Raw genomic sequence first — 22,296 nt, forward strand, 5'->3', positions numbered from 1 at the left:
TGCGTTCCAGAGGGCTGAACACTTGAGGAAAGGATAAGGTTCCTTCTGCATCCAGCTACACCCACCCCTGCCCCTGGAGAGAGTGGTCCAGAGCCAGGGCAGGTGGCAGTGCTATTCTTGTTTAACATCCGAGGTGCCTGCTCCCACCCTGGTCCTTGTAGCAGGGGGCAGCCCAGCTCTCCCAACTGCCTCCCCCCAAGGCAGCCCCAGCTCATAGGTCCACATCACTTGCCTGAGTCCCCGGGACAGTTCTCCATATGGTAGTTCTCTCAAATGACACCTCAGCCCCATCTCATGGGAGAAGGACCGGCAGGTCTGAAGCTGCTGCTGGAAGCTCTGAGAAGCTCTGTTATCAGCCCCCACGGACATCAGGGTGCTGGTGATTGGATGTAGTGAGCATGTGAGATGGAGAGAGGGCGTAACCCCTGACTCTTCCCAGGCTCCAAGGGCAGACAAGGATCTAAGACATCATCTGGACCTCCTAGTGGGTCTCCACTCTGAGTGGGGCCTGTTTAGGTCCGAAGGCCCCATGACCCACACTTGGTGGAGAGAATGATTTGGTGGAGAGAATGATTTCTGGAATCATCTGGGACCACCTCCCCACCCCAAGCTGAGTCTAGAACTTGGCATAATGCAAGTTCTTGCCAAGCCTCATATTAGAGTAGGGACCAGTCATGTAAGAGTAGTTGTGGGGTATTTATTATTAGCTAAACTCTTGACAAGCCTCACCGCCCATTAATTATCATGGAAGTCGGGCCCCAGGAGAGAGCAGCACCTCCCTGGTCAGTGTCCTTTGCCGCTCTGGACACTTTAGTGCCCTGAGGCAGCTCATCCTGCCAGATTTGGAAGGGAAAGCCTCCTCTGGAGAACAGCAGGGCCCCATGCACCCCTCTCAGCAGAGCAGCCGCAGAGCCCAGGGGCCGGGTACACATAAGCCCACAGGGTCGGAGTCTTAGGTAGTGAGGTTTCTGTGCTGGGGACCGTTCCTTGCATCTACTCCATGCTCTGAACCATAGGATGTCCCACTACCAGGGCAGGCACACTATACTCAGGAGGACAGTAGACCCCACAGTGCTGAAGACCTAGAATGTATATCCAGCCAAACCCCAAGCCAGAAGCACAGGCTGGTCCCTGGAACAGCAGTGTTGGCTGAGAAAACACCATATCGAGACCACACGCCCTGAGGTGTTGCCACCCTAGCCCCAGCCTCCTGCCCACACAGGTGAAAGGGCGATCCCCCACTTCAGTGCAGACAATGATTCTGTGTCCCCAAAGCAGGGAGTCTCCAAGGAGATTCCCCCACACCCAAACTTGGAAATGCCTGCCCTGACTCAGGATGAGTAATTGAAAAGAAAACAACATGGGAAATAAGAAAAGCTTTATAAAACTTCTTTAGCAACTCATCAGCAATAGCTGAAAAGCATACTTTTAAGGAAGACTTAACACCCAGCAACTACATTGCATAAGAAGATTACACCAAGAAGTTTTCAAAAAGAAAACACAGATTCTAGGAAGCAAATTAATGGTAAGAAGTTAAGGCAATAGGCTGAGACGAAAGAAAGAAAAGGTGATAGGGTTCAGAAGGTCATGTGAGGAAATGTCACAATACACATGAACAACTTGGAGAAGAGGGAGTGGCTATGAAAACAGTTACTAGATAACGAAGGGCTAATTATCCCATTTGACATAAAGACCAAAGCCTATTTCTGATATTATAGCCCATAAGTCAGAGCTCTGTGTGATGCTAGGTTGGTGGATGCTTTTTCTTGAAAGAGGAGTGTGTTATTTCCTCAGATATGAATTTTAGTCATAGCGGAGAGTTCTCATCTCTGGAAGTGAAGTTTGCTTAGCATGAACCGGGTTTCTAGAGCTTCAAGCTGCCAAATTGTCTTTCTTCACATCTAACTTGAACTTCGTTTCCTCATGGCGTTTCTCTATTGACTAACTTTTCTTCCAGAATTTGTGGTCATCCATAATGGGATCATCACCAATTACAAAGACCTGAGGAAATTTCTGGTAAGAGACTTCCCCTGCGTAGCATCTATATCAAATGGTATTGGTCTTTCCCAGAAACTTTCCAACCAGCTCATTTTCCTCCAGAAAAAAAGGCAAAGGAATTCCCGTCGTGGCGCAGTGGTTAACGAATCCGACTAGGAACCATGAGGTTGCGGTTCGATCCCTGCCCTTGCTCAGTGGGTTAACGATCCGGCGTTGCCGTGAGCTGTGGTGTAGGTCGCAGACGCGGCTTGGATCTGGCATTGCTGTGGCTCTGGCATAGGCTGGCAGCTACAGCTCTGATTAGACCCCTAGCCTGGGAACCTCCATATGCTGTGGGAGCGGCCCAAGAAATGGCAAAAAGACAAAAAAAAAAAAAAAGGATAAAAAGGCAGAAGCTGATTGAGACCCACTCTTGGCCACGTCCCCACATTGGACCCAAACTGCATCCCCAGCTCAGATTTTGCTGGAGGAGAGAGCAGGCCATTCTCATTTACCTCAAAGGCTGCTGTGGATTCCCAGCAGAATCAGAAGAACAGGAACTTCCTTTTATAAAAGTGTCTGCACTAAATAACATATCAACTCTTATACCAAATGGATGTGGGGTGGGAAGGCAGACGGCATGTGTTTCTAGTGTGAAGAGTTTATGGTGTTGGTTGGGATGTGGGTGGATTTGACTCAATGTATTTGATCATTCTGCTTGCAGTTATTTTGCAATGTCCAGATTAGTGGCAGGGACAAACTTCTGAGGTGGGACGATTTCAGGGAAGACTGGAGTGACTCAGCCGTGTTAGGCTATATGATTCTGGCAAACATTTCTCATCCCTTCCCTGTTTTCCTTGTTCTCGCCTTAAGTTTCTCCAAGGACAGAACATAAGGGAGGAGAGGGAGCTGGCCAGGCTAGCATTGCACAATGACCATTATCTGACATTCTGTCCAACCAAATATTCCAGGAAAGCAAAGGCTATGAATTTGAGTCAGAAACAGATACGGAGACCATCGCCAAGCTGATTAAATATGTGTTCGACAACAGGGAAACTGAGGACATAACATTTTCAACACTGGTCGAGAGAGTCATTCAGCAGCTGGTGAGTTACGTATCTCACTTGTCTAACTCATCCCCCCCCCTTCCTTCAGTTTTCATAAGCATTTGTTAGGCGAACTTGTGCCAAGTCCCTGAGGATTAAAGACGGTCTTAAAATGTTACATCCCTGAAGAAGTGGGAGAAGTTCTGAGGTTCTGGTAGTAAACATCAAAGAGAAACTGCTTCGCTTCGTTTTGACACCTCTGAAATGGTGACAGGTCTTCTGATCTGTGGCTTTTTCCCATGGCATGTTGCACAAGGGACCTCGATTGTGGTGGTTCATGTTATCATCTTATCAGTTGAGCTGTGTGCACTGTTAGTTAAACACCTAAGAGGAATTGAACTGATGCTGGAGACTTAGAATTATAGTCCTTTCTCCTGTAAAGCAATTATTCATCATTGGAGAGAAATGCCCATAAGGCCTTACTGAATGGAGCTGGAAGGAAGGAAGAAGTAAAGACAGCAAGTGTAGACATTTGAGCAGTTTGGTTATAGAAGAAGGGGGCAAACAAGTGGCCCGGTGGAGGGTAAGTGTTGTAGTTCCAAGGAGGACTGTGTTTTTGTGATAGGAGACATCACATCGTGTCTGTGTGCTGAAAGGAATAAGCCAGAAAGGAGAGAGAGACTGATGATATCACAGAGGTCTGGACCCATGGAACAAAGTCCCTGCCAAGGGGCACATGGTGGAGAGAATTGTTCAAGAGAGGCCTCTTCTTGGAGGAGGCGGTAGAGCAGACCTAGTTCCTCCGTGGGACTGTGGAGAGAGGAGGAGAAGGTTCCAAATTTCCTAGAGTCCGTTGTTCCAAGCATCAGTGCCGAGATGGGGAGCAGCTTAGAGACAACATTCAGAGCTAAGAATTCGAAACATCTGGGGTGAGAGACTGCTTTGAATAAAATACTGTGGTTTAAAATATGTAACCCTGGGAGTTCCCATTGTGGTGCAACAGAAATGAATCTGACTGATATCCATGAGGATGCAGGTTTGATCCCTGGCCTTGTTCAGTGCGTGGGGGATCCGACTTTGCCATGTGCTGTGGTGTAGGTCACAGATATGGCTCAGATCCCACGTTGCTGTGGCTGTGGTATAGGCTGGCTGCTGTAGTGCCAATTCAACCCCTACCCTGATAACTTCCACATGCCGCAGGTACAGCTCTAAAAAGCAAATAAAATAAAATAAAATACATGACCCTTTTTTTTTGTTTTGTTCTGTTTTTTTTTTAGGTTTTTGTTTGTTTGTTTGTTTTGCTTTTTTAGGGCCTTATCCACAGCACATGGAAGTTCCCAGGCTAGGAGTCGAATCTGAGCTGCAGCTGCTGCCTATGCCACAACCACAGCCACACCAGATCCCAGCTGCATCTGCTACCTACACCCCAGCTCATGGCAACATTGGATCCTTAACCCACTGAGCAAGGCCAGGGATCGAACCTGAGTCCTCATGGATACTAGTTGGGTTTGTTACTGCTGAGCCACAACGGGAACTCCCCCTTTGGTATTTTTAGTCTTTTTTTTTTTTTTTTTTTTTTAAAGTAAGTCTACTGTCAAACCCTTTGCCCTCTGACTCCCATTTTGGGAGATCTTAATTTAGAGGACATATTTATAAATAAGAGCCTGTCCTGTGAGTAATGTACAGTAAACCACTTTAGTTTTGCAGCATAGTATTTCATCTTTTCCATTTGTAACTTTACATTTTGGAAATGCCTTCCAATGATGGCACTTTTTAACCACAGCAACTTGCTTGAAGCAACACAGGGTTCCTTTGGGCAGAGAATGGGAAGAGTTTTTCTACTCAGGCCCACTTCATTGTTGACAAAACCAGCAGGGTGAATGTCAGGCTTCTCGGGTTCTGTCTGAAGCCCCTTCGTTTTAGGCAGTTTTCTCTCTCTCTCTCTCTTTTTTTTTTTTTTTTTAGGGCTGCACTTGCAGCATGTGAAGGTTCCCAGGCTAGGGGTCTAATCGGAGCTATAGCTGAGTTACACCACAGCCACAGCCTCACCAGATCCGAGCCGCATCTTTGACCTACACCACAGCTCACAGCAACACTGGATCCTTAACCCACTGAGCGAGGCCAGGGATTGAACCCGCAACTCCATGGTTCCTAGTTGGATTTCTTTCTGCTGTGCCATGATGAGAACTCCCATTTCAGGCAGTTTTCAAACATTTCAAGGCCCTCAGACCTGAATATGGGGTGTCTGGCTTCCTGGGGTCTCTGGCTATATGACTGAGCTGGCAAACTGGCCATAACATGCTGGCTGTGTGAGGCTTTGGGTGTGCCCAAGGGTGCCAAGCTCGAGGGCCTTCAAATGGAAATCCAGATTTATAATTGGCTGGACATAAAGGCAAGTAGGGTTGTGGTAAATTAGTACAGGATGGTCAGAATGTAGGAGAGAATTTTTGCATCAAGGTTTTAAATAGAAAGAGCATTTGGAGTCTTGAGTTAGGAGAACTAGAATCTAATTCTGGTTTGCAGAAACCAACAAGCTGAGGCACAGAGCACAAATGGCAGTTATTACCATAGAAATAATAATAACAAGCTTCTGTTGGGTCTCTAAATGGCAGGCACTGTTCTAAGCACTTAAAATGCATTAGCTCACAGAAGCCGAATAAGATAGGACTATTCTTATTTCCATTCACCACAAGGCACCAAGAAAGCTGCAGCGATGGCCCCAAAGGGGCAGAGTCAGGATTTGAACCCAGGCTCAAATGTGTGTTGAGCTAAGCATAGGTCATGGACTAGCCTAGCCCCTTTAATCGTCACAGTTGCAGTCTGAGGAGGTACTTCCGTCAAGCTCAGGGCAGGACCTCTGGCCACAGTTCTCATTTCCTGAGATCCTAATTGCGTAATCCACCCAGGTCATCGTAGAGCTGGGGTCTGTTCCTTGTAGGCCTGGGCAGGGGCGGTTTATATTGCTCCCAAGGAAATCCGCATGTTCTGGTCTTTGCTACTTGATCATGGTACAGTCTGGTTCACTTGCCCCTCCTGATATCACCCTGATCAAGCTGTCCTGCATTTAACACTTGAGGGAGTGCCCCCAGGACTGTCCTCAGTGAAGAGGGGCCCCTGGAGAGCTGTCTGGGACAGGGGGCTGGGCTGCAGCTGCCCAGCTTAGCCAGAGTAAGTCGTTCCTCACTCTCCTTCCCTGTCTTTTCAGGAGGGTGCATTTGCATTGGTTTTCAAGAGCATCCACTACCCCGGAGAAGCCGTGGCTACAAGGTGAGGCAGAATGCACTGACATTTCCAGTAACAAATCAATAAAATAAAATTGCTTAGCTTGAGGCACAAGGTAGGGCCTCTGGCAGACTAGAAGGTACTCACTTTGTCTAAGGAACAGCTGTGGCTTAGCCACAGAGAATGTTCCCCAGCATCTCTGTGTCTGGAGTTTCTCATTTTTAAAAAAGAACCTATGAAGTTGGATTTTTATTTGAGATATCTAGATTTTTAGAAACTGACAATAAATTCAAATTAAAAATAAAATTATATAGCAAGGGCAAATCCAAGTTTCAGGTCAATTTCAGAGACTCCCTGTAGAAAAAGTGTGTAAAATTATGAACATGAATGAATCTTGTTTGAAACATGTAAGGAAGAGGGCTTGATGGAGTTCCCGCTATGGTGCAGTCAGTTAAGAATCCAACTGCAGTGGCTTGGGTTGCTGTAAAGGTGCAGGTTCAGTCCCCAGCCTAGCACAGTGAGTTAAGGCTGGCAGAGGTCACAGCTGCAGCTTGGATTCAGTCCCTGCCCAGGAACTTCCATTGTGCTGTGAGTGGAAGTTTATGCTATTTAAAAAACTTAATTTTTTTAAAAAAGAAGAGGACTTGAAGGCCAAGAGCTCGAGCTTCATCATCTTCATGCCAGGTGTGACCTGAGAATCAGCTGAGAGGGGCTGGGTCAGCCCACATGTCCTACTGTGAGGGCTCCCATTGCCCCCATTGCTGTGTGGATTCACAAGTGGGTGTGTGAGTGTGACCCTATCATTTTATATTCAGATGGGTGGATTATTCACCCATCCATCCATCTGCCCATCCATCCATTTATCTGTCTACCCATTCATCTATCCATCTATCTCTCCATCCATCTATCCATCCATCCATCAATCTGACCATCTATCTACCTACCTATCTATCCATCCATCCATCCATCCAACTAATATTTGTTGAGCACTTAATATGTGCTGAGCCTTGAGGACCTAGTGACATGTGACCTTAAAAACTGGACAGTTGTGCAGCAGTACAGAGCAGGGCAGAGGATGGCAATGCTCTGTGGGGACTGGGAGGCAGTGGCCCGGGGGCCTGAGGGGAAGGAAGCAGGTGTCAGCATGGAGAAGGCAAGCAGAGAAACAGCATGAGCAGAGGGAAGGAACCCAGACCAAGTGTGGCACTTTGGGGATCTGCAGTTAAGCCAGGATAGTGGCAGGAGGGGGACTGGTGGGACTTCAGGCTCTTCCAGTCTCCATGTGTGCTTGTTGTTTACCTTCTGTGTGCCTGACATGGGTGACAGCGGCAAACAGGGCTGTGTGGATGCTGCCCTGTGAAACTTGAAGGCTGGCAGGAAGTATGGATGTGGGCAGAGGCTCAGCTCTACAGGGCCTGGTGCCCTGTGGCTGCAGGTTTCATTCTGAAGGCACAGGAGAGCCATAGGAAATGTACCTGGTGCCCTGGGAGACTGGGCCAGAGAGGGCGAGGCTGTCCCTCGCAAATTGGCACAGTATCTAGGCAGAAAATTATGTGAATATATGATGATTTTATTTTATTTTTTAGGCCAGGAACTAATTTACCATTTGGAATTTGTCTTTCAAATCATAGAATTATAATATACCAGTTAGTCCCTATCAAATTTTGAAACTCCTTTTAAAATCTGATCTTATCATGCTATTAGTACTTTGAATGCATAAGAAGGTAGTGTGAGGAAGCAATAAAGCTTTATTTTTGTAAATTGTTTATAATTAGTGGCTCTATAACCCCTGGGACGATCTTGGGATGTCTGGAGAGCACTTTGCCCTGGGGTGGGAGCTAGATCTGGGGACCCCTCCTCAGTGTCAGGGTGATGGGTAACTGGATTCTCTCTTGTTCCTACAGGAGAGGCAGCCCCCTGCTCATCGGAGTGCGGAGCAAGTACAAGCTCTCCACAGAGCAGGTCCCCATCCTATATAGGACACGTAAGTTTCTTGAGAAGGACTTGAACAGCACAGCACTGTGCCAGTGCCAGCAGCTCCCCTCAGAGGCAGGAGGCCTTCCTTCCTCTTCGAGGCCAGCCTGCACAGGGCTCCTAGTCCAAAAGGTTTTCAAGCAACTGAGACTTGGCTCCACTTTTTTCAAAAGCTTTTTTATCACGGATATTTTCAAACACATGCACAAGTTGAGGGAGCAGCATGTGCTTCTGTTATATAAAGGCACCCATGCCCTGATTTGAGTGTTGATTTGGTTTGTTTTGTTTGCAGCCAATTCAGTGCTCTTGCTATTCGGGGATCTTTTACACGATTTGGCTGATGCAGTCAAAGCTAAAAATTGCACATTTCTCCCACACATATTCAAAGGGGAATTGGCTCCTTCATGTTATTCAAACAAAATAGTTTAACAGGATTTGTGATTGTGATCCTTTCCTTCCCGTGCTAGGCAATATCGAGAATGTGAAGAATATCTGTAAAACAAGGATGAAGAGGCTGGACAGCTCGACCTGCCTTCACGCTGTGGGTGATAAAGCAGTGGAGTTCTTCTTTGCATCTGATGCAAGGTAGCCAGACCCTGCTTCCTTTCTATCCTAGGATTATGTGATCAAGAATGACCGGCTAGACACCCCCATTGCTTCCTTTTCCACCATTTTGGAATTTAGAAGAGTGATTCTACAATGTATTGTGTATAGACAAAAAAAGCAGTGAAAACTGAGCGACCCTCGCTGATAGGAAGGCATGCTGTAGAGCTCCTGTGACAGTGCTGGCCAGCAGGTACTGGGCGCTATGGCTGGACACACTGCTGAGGGTTCCTCAAGACTATCCCATTAATAATCATAGCAAACCTTGGGGGAAGGCACAGTGATCACCTCGCATTTTAAAGCTGAGACACTGAGATAGGCTCAGAGGGTCATGTCTGTGTTGCCCAAGAGCACGGGCTGGTAAGAGCTAGGGATGAGGCTTCTTCAGGTCTAAGTCTTAGGCCAGTAGTCTTTATTTAGTTAGTTAATTATTTTGTCTTTTTAGGGCCGTACCCTCGGCACATGGAGGTTCCCAGGCTGGGGGTCGAATTGGAGCTGTAGCCACTGGCCTACGCCAGAGCCACAGCAATGCCAGATCCCAGCCATCTGCAACCTACACCACAGCTCACAGCCAACACCAAATCCTTAACGCACTGAGCGAGGCCAGGGATCGAAACTGTCCTCATGGGCACTATTCAGAGTTGTTTCTGCTGAGCCACGACAGGAACTTCTTAAAAAGAAACTTTCTGTTTCCATCTCAAGGGAAAAATCATTATTACTTTCTGCACAGAGAAAGTTACTATAATAGTAAACATAGTGACCCCACATTTCATTAGTGGATAGATATCATGGTTTGCTTTTAAGTTCCCCCTTTTTTCTTGCTATCTGTGTATGTGTGAAATGGAGTCAGTTGTCATAATGAGTTTCCCACTATATGGATTTTGTTAAGTGCATGCCCCCATCATTTAACATATTCTTCTGTTCACTGTATTTCCGGCAAACAGAAGTTTACAGGGGTCTAGAAGCTCGGTCTTCAGATTTGATTTTCTTTGGCAAGACCGTTTCATAGCTAATAGTATGTCCCTCCATCAGGAGGCACTATGTCTCATAGTTTCTCTTTGTGCTGTTAGAATTGATGAGGGGTTGGAGTATCACTGGCCTTATCCATCCATCATAAAGCTGCCCTCAGCTTTTCATCTCTTGTTTTTAGTAGCCATCAATGGGCCTTGGTTAGGGCTATTAATGATTAGGAGTTCATAAGTTGATTATTATAATTCTATCATTTCTTCTCCATTAGCTATATTCCTCCCTTAAGGAGAAACTTGTCTTCCTAAACTATGTGGTTATTCCGAAAGACAGATGATTTGGAAAGGCAAGATAAATCTTTCATTCTTTCCCTTTATGATTCAGAATAATGCATTGACTCCCCAGCATTCTCCAGAGGTGCTATTGTTTGAATCCTGATTTGAAGAAAGCAGTTATAAAAGGATATCTGTGAAGTTATTGGGGAAATTTGAATATTGACTATTTGGTGATATGAAGGAATGACTACTACCCTTACATGTGATAATGGCATTGTAGTAGGTTTAAAAATAATCCTTATCTTTTAGAGCTATAAGCTAAAAGGTTTCCAGATTGATTTGCTGTCTGGAACTGGCTTCAAAATAATTCCGAGGGAAGGTAAGGGGAGGGAGGTATGAATCAGTGTTTATTACCATAGCCTTAAAGGCCATCCAGGGCTACTGATATGGATTCACACTTGGAAAGCGGTGAGTAAGTGCCATCTTTTAACTGTCAAGGGCAGGTCCCATCTCTGATGCCCATGTTTTCCTTGCTCCAGTGCTATCATAGAGCACACCAACCGGGTCATCTTCCTTGAGGATGATGACATCGCTGCAGTGGCTGATGGGAAACTCTCTATTCACCGGGTCAAGCGTTCAGCTAGTGATGATCCATCTCGAGCCATCCAGACCTTGCAGATGGAATTGCAGCAAATCATGAAAGGCAGGTGTCTTCTGAGGGTTCCTGTGCTCCTTGGGGGAACTTCTGAGACTCTGCCCTGTTCTGGGTGGGCACCCTAGCCTTCCTGCCCGCTGTGAGCACTGGGATGGGAATGCAGGAGGTCTGGGGTTTGTACAGCTGAGGGGATGTGGGGGGCGCCTGGACTGGCTTCTCCTAAGGGAGCTCCTGACTGTGTCCAGTCCCCAGACCTCCCTGAGTGATCTGAACCCAGTTCATAAACTAACTGCTTTTGCAGACTCTCTGGGACATATTCCTACACCCAGGCATCATTTCTTCTCTGGATGGGAGGCCTGCAGTAACGGGACTGTGGGCTACTCTCTTCTTTTGAGAAGAGCCTGTCTTCCTGCACTCACATTTGTCTCCCTGTACCCTCTTCTCCACAGGGCTACCTAGGAAAACCTCTAAGAACATCAATCATATCCCCTTATCCTGCTGTGTAAAGCCCTCCAGTGGCATCTCACTGTTCTTAGAATAAAACCCACACTCCCTGCCATGGCCCACAACCCCCCCCCCAACTCAGCTTGGCCCCGCCTCCCTCGCCTTCCCCACTGTGCCCCTCCCCACACACCCTGGCCGCCTCACTGTTATTATTCAGATGCGCGGGGTGAGTGCTTGCTCACTGGGGTCATTGCACTTGCTATGCTATACGCCAGACTGGCTCCTTTTGATCATCTCCCTGAAACATCACCCCCTCAGAGAGCCCTGCCCTGATCTTTTATATACACTGGCCCCAGCCTTCCTCACTTGCTTTGTTTGTTTCATGGCACTCTTTCTACAAGTCCTCTGTCGAGGGCTGCAGACAGGGACACTGCAGTGCTTGGCATCATGCATGTATGTGTCCCAGAGGACACGCCCACCCTATCCATGGACACCTGTCCAGAGGCATCAGGCACAGCACCTGTCAGGGGTCTTCACATGCCAGACCATCCCTTTGACATGATCCAGTTCCATTCAGATCAGAGCCCTGGAAATATGTGTGTGGCCGAAAAGGCTTTTTGGGTTTTTTGTTTGTTTGTTTTTGCTTTTTAAAAATACAGAAGCTGGGAGGGTATTTGTTTTTTTAAAAAGGTAGCCTATTTCCTTGGGCCTGCCTAACTGGTACTTCCCTAAGTAGCTGGGTGTTAGGAAGTACGGCATTTTACTTCCTTCTGGCCTTGCTAAAAGGAGTGTAGCCCAGGAAGGCCAGCTGTGCCTTCGTTCCTTACATCCTTCCCTCCCTCAAGCTGCAGGGTCTGAAATGTGCAGTGGAAATAGTAACCTGACCTGACTTGTTACCACAAAACAATACCAGGGGACACCCTTTGTGATCTGCAGTGGCCTCTACATGTGTCACTCTAACCACATGGTTTTTCTTCTTGATTAAAAGTTAAGCCCTGGAAATGAAATAAAATTCAAATGGACTCATCTTGTTGTTGTTTATTTGACCAGGTAACTTCAGTGCCTTTATGCAGAAGGAGATTTTTGAACAGCCAGAATCAGTTTTCAATACCATGAGGGGTCGGGTGAATTTTGAGACCAACACAGGTAATCCCTCGTCCGTGCCCTGGGCCAGTGTGCCATCCCTGTGTCGGGTCAGCATTAACGCCCTGCATGTGTCCTGCAGTGCTCCTGGGTGGCTTGAAGGACCACTTGAAGGAGATCAGACGATGCCGACGACTCATTGTGATTGGCTGTGGAACCAGCTACCATGCCGCTGTGGCCGTAAGTGCAACATGCTCTTGATGGTGCAGTGGGAAATGGTGTCGGCCTAGGACAAGATGCGCCTTAAATGCTGTCATGCACTCGCCTTCCAAACTTAGTGCCACGGTCCAGTGTGAGGAGTGGCACTGAGCCCTTTCTCCTGCAGTTTGGCCTGGGAGTGCCTAAAGTTCCCCTACCCTCTGAACCCAGAGATGCCAGTTCGCAAACTCTCCTAGAAGTCCAGCTGTCCTTGTAGTGTCCGTGACTGACTTTAGTCCCTGTTCTTGTTGGCTTCAGACACGGCAAGTTTTGGAGGAACTGACTGAGCTCCCCGTGATGGTCGAACTTGCTAGCGATTTCCTGGACAGGAACACGCCTGTGTTCAGGGATGATGTTTGCTTTTTCATAAGCCAGTCAGGTAAGGGTTACAGGTTTTGATGAGTTCATCTCGGGGCTCTGTCCTCTTGGCAACACACCAGGCACCTCCCTCCCTCCTTTATCCAGTGATGTTCTCTGCACATTGTCCCTGTGCCATACTCTCTTGAGCACAGAGTTGTTTAACCCTCAGAGCCATCAGCTGCTGCTCCATCTTATACGGAAAGCCATGCAGCCAGGTTTTCTCTCCTCCTGCTGTTCCACTCACTAAGGCATTCATAAATGTATACTGGGCTTAAGTCAGAGGAAAATTCTTCAAAATTCTGCTGGTTGAGAGTCACTTCAAGGATTATGTGGGCACTGTGCAGTGTTCACACAACCCAGCAGGTGGAGGCATAGAGAGACACTGCTCAGGTGTAGACCCCAAGCCACTCTCAGCTCAGCAAACCCTGCCTGGGTCTCACACCAGTTTAGGTGTTTGCTCCAGCCTGGCAGGACAGAGGGTCAGGGAAGTGATCTGTGGCCACAGGCTTGGAGTCCCTGCAAGCTCTAGGAGGATTTTTTTCAACATTTAATTATGGGGAATTCCAAACCTTTATAAAAGAGAGAATCACATAAGAAATCACTTACCCTCAGCAGTTATGTTATGAAATAACTCACCCACCTTGTATCACTATATCCACTTTAACTCCTCCCCTTCACTGGGTTATTTTGAAGTCAATCTCCAACTTCAGATAGATATTTCAGAACGCATCTCTAAATGATAAAAGAAAGGAAGTTGCCACAGTATGTTAAGGTTCCAGCATTGCTGCAGCTGTGACATAGGATGCAACTACAGCATGGGTTTGATCCCTGGCTCAGGAACTTCCATATGCCACAGGTATAGCCAAATTTAAAAAAAAAAAAAAAAGAATAGAATAGAATAGAGTAGAATAGAATAGAATAGAATAAAACCACATCATTACCACAACTGAAGCATTAATAGCAGTGCCCTCATATCTTTTAAAACTGCTTCCATTTTGAATTTTTAATACCATTTCCATTTCAATGATGACAAGCTAAAAAAAACCAGTACAGACCCACCCACCATCTAGCTGACCACCTCATACCCAGGTGCCACCCTCTGACCTCAGTTGCCACTGTTGCCTTTGGGTTTACAATCCAGTCAGAGTCTAAAAGTGTTTCATGAATTGGTGGAAGCCAACCAAGGAACAGAGGTGGATTTAGTGTGAACACAAGCAGTGCTATATGGCTCCTGAGTGACTTCACAGAAGGAATTTCAAGTTTCATTTTGTTCAGCCCTTTAATTAAATTTTAAAAAACTGTGTCAAAAACTTGGGGGCACTGATGAAGATAGAGCCCCCATGCCCCAGCACCTACCCCCACTGGTGCCTGAGGAAGGGCCATGTGGCTCCCCAGTGTGCTAGACGCAAGTCTGAGCAGAAACAGGAGAGGAGAACTGGGCCATAGTCGCACCAGCCTCCACTGCAGTGGCTCTGTGGACATCAAATGATTGGTTTTATGGTCTGAATCATATTTATTTTTATTTAATTTATTTATTTGCTTTTTAGGGCCGCATTTGCAGCATACGGAAGTTCCCAGGCTAGGGGTTGAATCGGAGCTGCAGCTGCCAGCCTACCTCACAGCTGCAGCAACACGGGATCCAAGCCATGTCTGCCACCTACACCACAGCAACTGGTGGATCCTTAACCCACTGAGCAAGGCCAGGGATCGAATCCGCATTCTCATGGATACTAGTTAGGTTCATTACTGCTGAGTCCCAGCAGGAACTCCTGAATCATATTAAATTTAGCTTGAGTTCTTTAGGACTTACAAACAGGGAGTTTCTGCTGGTTTATGCATGGACCTATTTAAGTAGCTTTTTTATTAAAAAATTATAATTCGAGTCCATGCTGGGAGGCTGCAAGAAATATTTCCTTTAACACAAGATCTGTTTGAGATGTACCATTTAGGGACACTCTTGCTTTTTAAATGTTAAATCTCAGCCCATTCTGAATAAGGCAGTTTAGAGTCTGAGAAAGGGCACAGGGAGCCAGGCCCCCCTAGGGTGGCACCCACTTCATCACCCACGGCTACTTGACCTTGAGCAAGTGAGGCATTGATTTCCTCTGTCTCTGAGCACCTCCTCCTCAAGGGAAAATGCGGGTGATGGCCCCCACAGAGCTGTCATGAGAGTTCAGCGAGACAGTGGAGGGGAAAGTGCTTGCCACATAAATAGTAGCAAAATCTTGAGTCTAAGAATCAACCAGGAAAATTGTTGAGCAGGCGTTTTCCTTTCTGAGCACACACCAGCTGCGTCCGGGCACTAATTTCTGCCTAAGAGCCAGAGTAAATGTGTCAGGGGGCTGGGGGTTTGGGCTGGCAGAGCTACGCTCCCAAGAACTGACAAAAAGGGTCTGTGTGGCAGGTGAGACCGCAGACACCCTCCTGGCACTGCGCTACTGTAAGGACCGCCGGGCACTGACAGTGGGCGTCACCAACACTGTGGGCAGCTCCATCTCCCGAGAGACTGACTGCGGTGTCCACATCAATGCAGGACCAGAGATTGGCGTGGCCAGCACCAAGGTGAGGAGGAGCCACGTGGGCATCTGCAGGAGGGCCCCTGCCAGGTCAAGAGGGGAGCCTAGGGATCTGTCTCGAAATGAATGGGCGCCACGGACATGTTCATCTCCACTCTGCTGGTGACACTGTTTTGTCCACAGGCTTATACCAGTCAGTTCATCTCCTTGGTGATGTTTGGATTGATGATGTCCGAAGACCGAATTTCACTGCAAAACAGAAGGCGAGAGATCATCCATGGCCTGAAGTCTTTACCTGGTATGTTCCAGAGCTGAACTGCCCATTTTCAAATCCTATGGACTGTTCCTGGCTGCTCTCTTACTGGCCTCTGTCCCATAAATGATGCTGTTAATCACTCCCTCCTCCTCCTCAAAACATCCTATTCACTGCTAAATCCCCACAGCAGCCCCCACTCAGCCAAGATTAAAGTCCATACTCGTCACCAGGCCTTGGAGCTCTGCACATTAGGACCCCTGTGCCTCTGATCTCATGGAGCTCCCCCCACCTCCGTAGGCTGCCTCAGTGATGTTCTGATACTCAGCAATGCCCAGCTCTTTCCACCACAGGGCCTTTGCACTGGTTCTTTCCTCTACCAAGACCCTCTGTCTCTAGCTCTTCATATGACTGACAGCTCTTGTCACTCAAGTTTGAGCACCAGTGTCACCTCCAGGGACCCTCCCCAGCTACCCCAGCAGAGGCCTTAATCCCCCGCCCAGCTCTCTGCAGAGAACTGTTAGCCTATTTCTTTTCTTTCTTTCTTTCTTTCTTTCTTTCTTTCTTTCTTTCTTTCTTTCTTTCTTTCTTTCTTTCTTTCTTTCTTCTTTTTTTTTTGTTCTTTTTGCCTTTTCTAGGGCCACACCCACGGCATATGGAGATTCCCAGGCTAGGGGTCTAATCGGAGCTGTAGCCCCAGGCCTCTGCCACAGCCACAGCAACATGGGATCTGAGCCACGTCTGCGACCTACACCACAGCTCATGGCAACACCAGATCTTTAACCCATTGAGCAAGGCCAGGGATCGAACCCGAAACCTCATGGTTCCTAGTCAGATTCGTTAACCACTGAGCCACGATGGGAACTCCAGCCTATTTCTTTTCTTTATAGTACATACCATCATCTGAAATTACCTGTTCACCTGTGTAGTGGTTTGCTGACCCCAGCCAACCTTGTCAGCTCAGTGAGCACACAGCCCTGTCAGAGTCACTGCTAGATGCCACGTGTCCAGACACGGCAGACATTTCAGTAGATGCTCGGAAAATACCCAAGAAGGAGCGAATGGCCCCAAGCCCCTTCCTGGTCCAAACTGCTCCTTCACAGTCTCACCAGACTTTCTTTTGCTGGGTCCTATCTGTCATAGTCAGCAAGACACAATGTCTGTGTCACTAAATTGTGAGCTTTTGGGGGAACATGGTTTTAATCAGTCAACCATCCATTCATTCACCACACATGTATTCAGGACCAGTTGTGTGCCCTGCCTTCTGGCCAGCCCAGGACTGCCAAGATAGGGCAATAGCTCCCTTCCTTCAGTCACTCGCACCCTAGGGAAAAAGAAGGAGACCTCTTGGGGTTTTTTGTGCAGCCTTGAGAATGTGAAATGAAAAGACCTCATCCACATGGCTGAGCAAGCGCCGGGAACCTGGTGTCATAGGATGGTCACTGGGGCTGTGGGCAGCCCCTACCAGAAACAGGTGGGCACTAGATGTCCCTAGGAACCAAGGGCAAACCCCAGAGAAGGCAGTGAGGAAAAGCCAGCATCTAACTGTGCAAGGCTTAGGAGTCTGAATGTGACCAAGACAGCATACTGTATTTACAAGGAAAAGTGTATTGACAAGGAAAGCGTTCTTAACCTTAAGCCTGCCTTAATCACCCAGCAAAAACAGGACTTCATTCTGCTGAGTCGGGAGTTATCAAGATGTGGCCTGTGGGTCCTGGGGATCTACAAGACCCTTTCAGTCAAAACTATTTTCATAGTAATTTGTTATTAATAGTATATAAGAGACTTTTGCCTTTCTTGCTGTGTGGACATTTGCAAAGGCAATGGTGACCACCACCGGCTCTTTAGCAGAGGTACACCACACTGTTCCTGTGACCGAAACACACACAGCTTCACTTAAGAATGTCTTTGATGATGCAGTAAAATGCATTAGTCTTAGGAAATTGCAATACTTTTTAATATTCTATGGGACAACTGGCAAGTATGTGGAAAGCTCTCTGCCACACCCTGAACCAGTGTAGTTGTTTCAGAGAAAAGCAGCCTGTGATTGATTGAGTAGCCAGCTGACCTGGGTGCCTGGCAGACATTTTCTCAAAAATGAACCAAGTTAGTCCAGCACTTAGAGAAAAACAACTAATAAAAGTGTTGCTAATGAGAAACTTTGAGCTTTTAACCAAAATAGGGTTTTGGAAAACTTGTAGCCATCGGCATGGGTTTGACTACCTCCCAGTAGTCAAAGACATCTCTGATGAGATCACGGTGATTTTAACAGATAACGATTTTTAAAAAATATCTTATAATGGGATTCCCACTGCTGTACAATAGGATTGGCAGTGTCCCTGGTCTGGCACAGTGATTAAAGGACCTGGTGTTGCCCCAGCTGCAGCGTAGGTCACAACTGCAGCTGGAATCTGATCCCTGGCCCAGAAACTCCATATGCTGCAGGGTGGCCAAAAATTAAAAAAAAAAAAAATTATAATGAAATATGCCCATTTTTAGAAGATTTGCATAACTCAGTGAAGCAATATTTTGCAAGTGGCTAATGCAGTTAAAAAATTATGCACATGTAAAAAGTCCATTTAAGTAAGTGCAAGATAGACTAATACATTTTAATGTAACAAGGTACAAAAGTTTATTGATACGATCTCAGATCCCACATTTGCAACTACCTTTATCAAAGAGCATTCACAATTATTTGAAAAAGTTATTTAAATACTCCTCCATTCTCCAGCCATGAATCTCTGTGAGGCCAGATTTCCTTTCTATACCTCAACATAAAAAACATGTGACAACAGGAGTTCCCGTGGTGGTGCAGTGGTTAATGAACCCGACTAGGAATCATAAGGTTGTGGGTTCGATCCCTGGCCTCGCTCAGTGGGTTAAGGATCCAGCATTGGCGTGAGCTGTGGTGTAGGTCACAGACACAGCTCGGCGGATCGCGCGTTGCTGTGGCTCTGGCATAGGCCAGCGGCTACAGCTCCGATTAGACCCCTAGCCTGGGAACCTCCATATGCCGCAGGTGTGGCCCTAGAAAAGACCAAAAAAAAAAAAAAAAAAAAAAAGTCACAACAAATTGAATGAGAAAGAAGATATGAGAATCTAACTGTCTTTTATTAAAAAATACAACATTCAAAAGATTGGCAGACAACTGTAGGAAGAAAACTTCCAGTTGAACTAATATGAAACCCATTTTCTAATTGTGGGGGGAAATAAAGCTTTTAAATTATACAATATAAAAAAAATTGCAAAAATGTAAAACAGTACCAGTCTTTTCACTGATTTTTCTAATATCATGAGTTTATTGTTATTTTTATTTTTATTTTATTTTATTTTTTTTTTTGTCTTTTTGCTATTTCTTGGGCCGCTCCCGCAGCATATGGAGGTTCCCAGGCTAGGGGTCGAATCGGAGCTGTAGCCGCCAGCCTACACCAGAGCCACAGCAACGCTGGATCCGAGCTGAGTCTGCAACCTACACCACAGCTCACAGCAACGCCGGATCGTTAACCCACTGAGCAAGGGCAGAAACTGAACCCGCAACCTCATGGTTCCTAGTCGGATTCGTTAACCACTGCGCCACCATGGGAACTCATATTGTTATTTTTAAATGAATAACTAACTTTAATTTTATCTGTCTAATCCAGTAAATATTGGTAAATGCAACCTGCATAAGAAAAATCTCTTAGAAATTCAAAATGATCTTTAAGAGTGTAAGAGAGTTGTCCTGAGACCAAAAAGTTTGAGAAATGTTGTTCAGTTCACATTGGCTTTGTTTCCAGACATAGCATGTGGCCCAGACAAGGGCCATTAATTGGAGTGTCAGCTCTGTGGCTGGCCATCGAGGGATTTAGCCTCTCTGAAACCCCAGTTGCCTTGCCTATAAAATGGAACTAGAAATAATACTTCTCTACTTACCTTACACACTCAGGAACATATGCACACAACTATGAATCACCATCCCAACAAAATCCTGGCAGTAACTCAAGTTATTTCCCATAACCCACATTTAAAGTCCTTTAGGCCAACGCAAGGAAGGCAAGTGTACTAAGTGCTGTGAATTCCAAAACTTCACCTCACATACAGTGACTTTTCTTTGTGAATCTTTTTTTTTTTTTTTTTGTCTTTTGTCTTTTGTCTATTTAGGGCCACATCTGAGGCATGTGGAGGTTCCCAGGCTAGGGGTCCAATCGGAGCCACAGCCGATGGCCTACACCACAGTCACAGCAACGCCAGACCTATACTATAGCTCATGGCAACACCGGATCCTTAACCCACTGAGCGAGGCCTGGGATCAAACCCGCAACCTCATGATTCCTAGTCAGATTCATTTCTGCTGCACCACGACGGGAACTCCCATCTTTGTGAATCTTGTTTTACACCCCCTGTGACTGGCTCTCCCTCTCTGCTATGTGCTTGACTCAGAGCTGATCAAGGAAGTGTTGTCACTGGATGAGAAGATCCATGACCTGGCCCTGGAGCTCTACACACAGAGGTCGCTCCTTGTCATGGGGCGGGGCTACAACTATGCCACATGCCTGGAAGGAGCCCTGGTGAGCACCCCCCCACACCCAACCCCCACCTCCACTGGCCCCTGCATGAGGGCAGGCATGGGAGACACCCTGAGAAAACAGCGGGAAGGAGGGCAAGGCATTGGGTTGGGGGAAGGGAGCGTGTCGCCCAAGATCAGGTGTTCTAGCCCTGAGGACATCGGAGATGAGAGCTCCCGATCTCCTAAGGAGAAAGGGGGAGAGGCCCTGAGGTGTCAGTCTGTGCCAGGCTCCATCTGAGACAGCCCATTCATACCTCATGAGCATCTTCTGAGAAGTTGGCAGTTATTCTCCATGTTTTACCCAGGAGGAAACTGGGGCTCCAAAAAAATTCATCTTGCTCAAGATTTCATAATGAAAGTGATCAGCCTGAGATTTGAACTCAGGTTCACATGGACTTTGCCTTTTTCCCATCACCATAGTCTGCATGGGAGGACTTGGGCAGACCAAAACTGTGGGATAGGGTCTCTGCAGAGTTTCCTTATTCCAAGGGGAGCTGGGATCCTGCCGGAAAAAGCATCGAAGGCCCTGCATTTGTTTAGATCAGTGGCTGTTTTGCCCACCACACACCAACTTAAGAGAAAGCCAATGGAGTGAATACGATGCTGGGACCGCAGGGCTACTGACAGGCTGTCCAAGGGCCCAAACCTACTGCTTGCCCTTTTCTCACTATCCACTTGCTGTTTACGGATCAGAATTCTTGACTGCCACAAACAGGAGACAGTGTCACAGTTGAGGCTGCACTTGCTACCCAGACATGGATAGACATCATCTGGGACCCACCTTGGCTCTCCTCTCCCTGTGGGAGCAGGTGGCCTCTCTCTCCCCACCACCCCTATTTGGAAGAACATATCAGTTGTGGCAAATATTCAGAGAGTATTACAGGGTGGTAGCAATGGGGGCACAAGCCACGAGTTGCCTGACTACAGTGAGTCCAACTTCCACATCCTTCTGATGGAGATTCTGACCCCTGTCAAAGGGAGGGAGGGGCCAGGCGCGCTGCTTCTCGGGAGCAGTGGAGGCAATGCCCGGGTGAGGTGCACTTTCAGAGCCCCACCCCCATGCCTCTGCTGTCTGGTGGGGGGTGCTCAGCTGCAGCGCCTGAGCCTGTTGGTGAAAGACACGTATTCAACTGCATCTCCGACCTAGTCAGTTGGAGAAAGAAAGAAGCTTTTACACTGCTGCTGGCACAAGTCAGTGGTCCCTCTGTGGTCACTTGGGCACCAGCACTCCAGCTGTCTGCCACATCCAGGGTGGAGCCACACTCCTGACAATGTTTCCCTGCCCCAAACAAATAGTTCTAGGGGAGCTGAGAAACGTTTTCTTCACTCTCACCAGTTCAGTGACATGGGTTTGATGGTAACTGGAAAAAAAAAGGGGGGGGGGGTCTTTCTAAACATAGGGGGGAAATGCCATTAACAGCCCAGTGTGTGTGATTTTGCTTGATAGTTGGAAGGGGTTTTTGTTTGTTTGTTTGTTTTTGCTTTTTAGGGCCGCACCCTTGGCATATGGAAGTTCCCAGGCTAGAGGTCAAATCAGAACTACAGCCACTGGCCTACACCACAGCCACAGCAACATGGGATCTGAGCCGAGTCTGCGACCTACACCACAGCTCACAGAAACGCTGGATCCTTAACCCACTGAGCAAGGCCAGGGATCAAACCCACATCCTCATGGATACTTGTCAGATTTGTTTCCACTTCGCCATGATGGGAACTCCAGTTGGAAATTATTAATGATCTGGAATTGGAATGATTAAGCAGATAATTGAATGATGGTATAGAATACACTGATCCCATTAGAGACTATGGGGCTGACTACAGACGGGGGAGGGAGAGCTAGATTGACACTGACTTGTCCATCCAAGGGGGTGGCTGTGCCTCAGGGCTGGTCTGGGGACACAGGCTGTGTGCTGGGCTTTGTGCATGCTCTGGACAACAGCCAGCCCTCTCCCCTGGCCCTGGCCCTGCCAGCTGCCTTTAGTGCAGTTGCCTGATCCATGCATCCAGCTGCCTTGCGGCCCTCAGCTCCCTGCTTCCTGGAATTGTGTTCCCCCCACCTCCTGACCCCTGGCTCACCTCTCTCCCCCGCCCTCCCCTCTGGCTGATCTGCTCCCTGTC

At 47.3% G+C, this 22,296-nt stretch overlaps 1 protein-coding gene across 1 annotated transcript in view; it reads left to right on the plus strand.

Annotated features, from left to right (window-relative positions):
• The window catches only part of GFPT2 (glutamine-fructose-6-phosphate transaminase 2), a 43,081-nt gene that overhangs the window by 17,208 nt on the left and 3,577 nt on the right, over nt 1-22,296 (plus strand). Inside the window, exons 5-16 of the mRNA XM_003123638.6 lie at nt 1,958-2,016; nt 2,949-3,083; nt 6,229-6,290; nt 8,150-8,229; nt 8,687-8,804; nt 10,603-10,766; nt 12,213-12,308; nt 12,388-12,485; nt 12,762-12,882; nt 15,268-15,425; nt 15,563-15,677; nt 20,052-20,179. Coding sequence (XP_003123686.3) covers nt 1,958-2,016; nt 2,949-3,083; nt 6,229-6,290; nt 8,150-8,229; nt 8,687-8,804; nt 10,603-10,766; nt 12,213-12,308; nt 12,388-12,485; nt 12,762-12,882; nt 15,268-15,425; nt 15,563-15,677; nt 20,052-20,179 — 1,334 coding nt within the window. The remainder of the gene's footprint in view (nt 1-1,957; nt 2,017-2,948; nt 3,084-6,228; nt 6,291-8,149; nt 8,230-8,686; nt 8,805-10,602; nt 10,767-12,212; nt 12,309-12,387; nt 12,486-12,761; nt 12,883-15,267; nt 15,426-15,562; nt 15,678-20,051; nt 20,180-22,296) is intronic.

Source organism: Sus scrofa, chromosome 2 (genome assembly GCF_000003025.6).
Source record: "Sus scrofa isolate TJ Tabasco breed Duroc chromosome 2, Sscrofa11.1, whole genome shotgun sequence".
NCBI lineage: Eukaryota > Metazoa > Chordata > Mammalia > Artiodactyla > Suidae > Sus > Sus scrofa.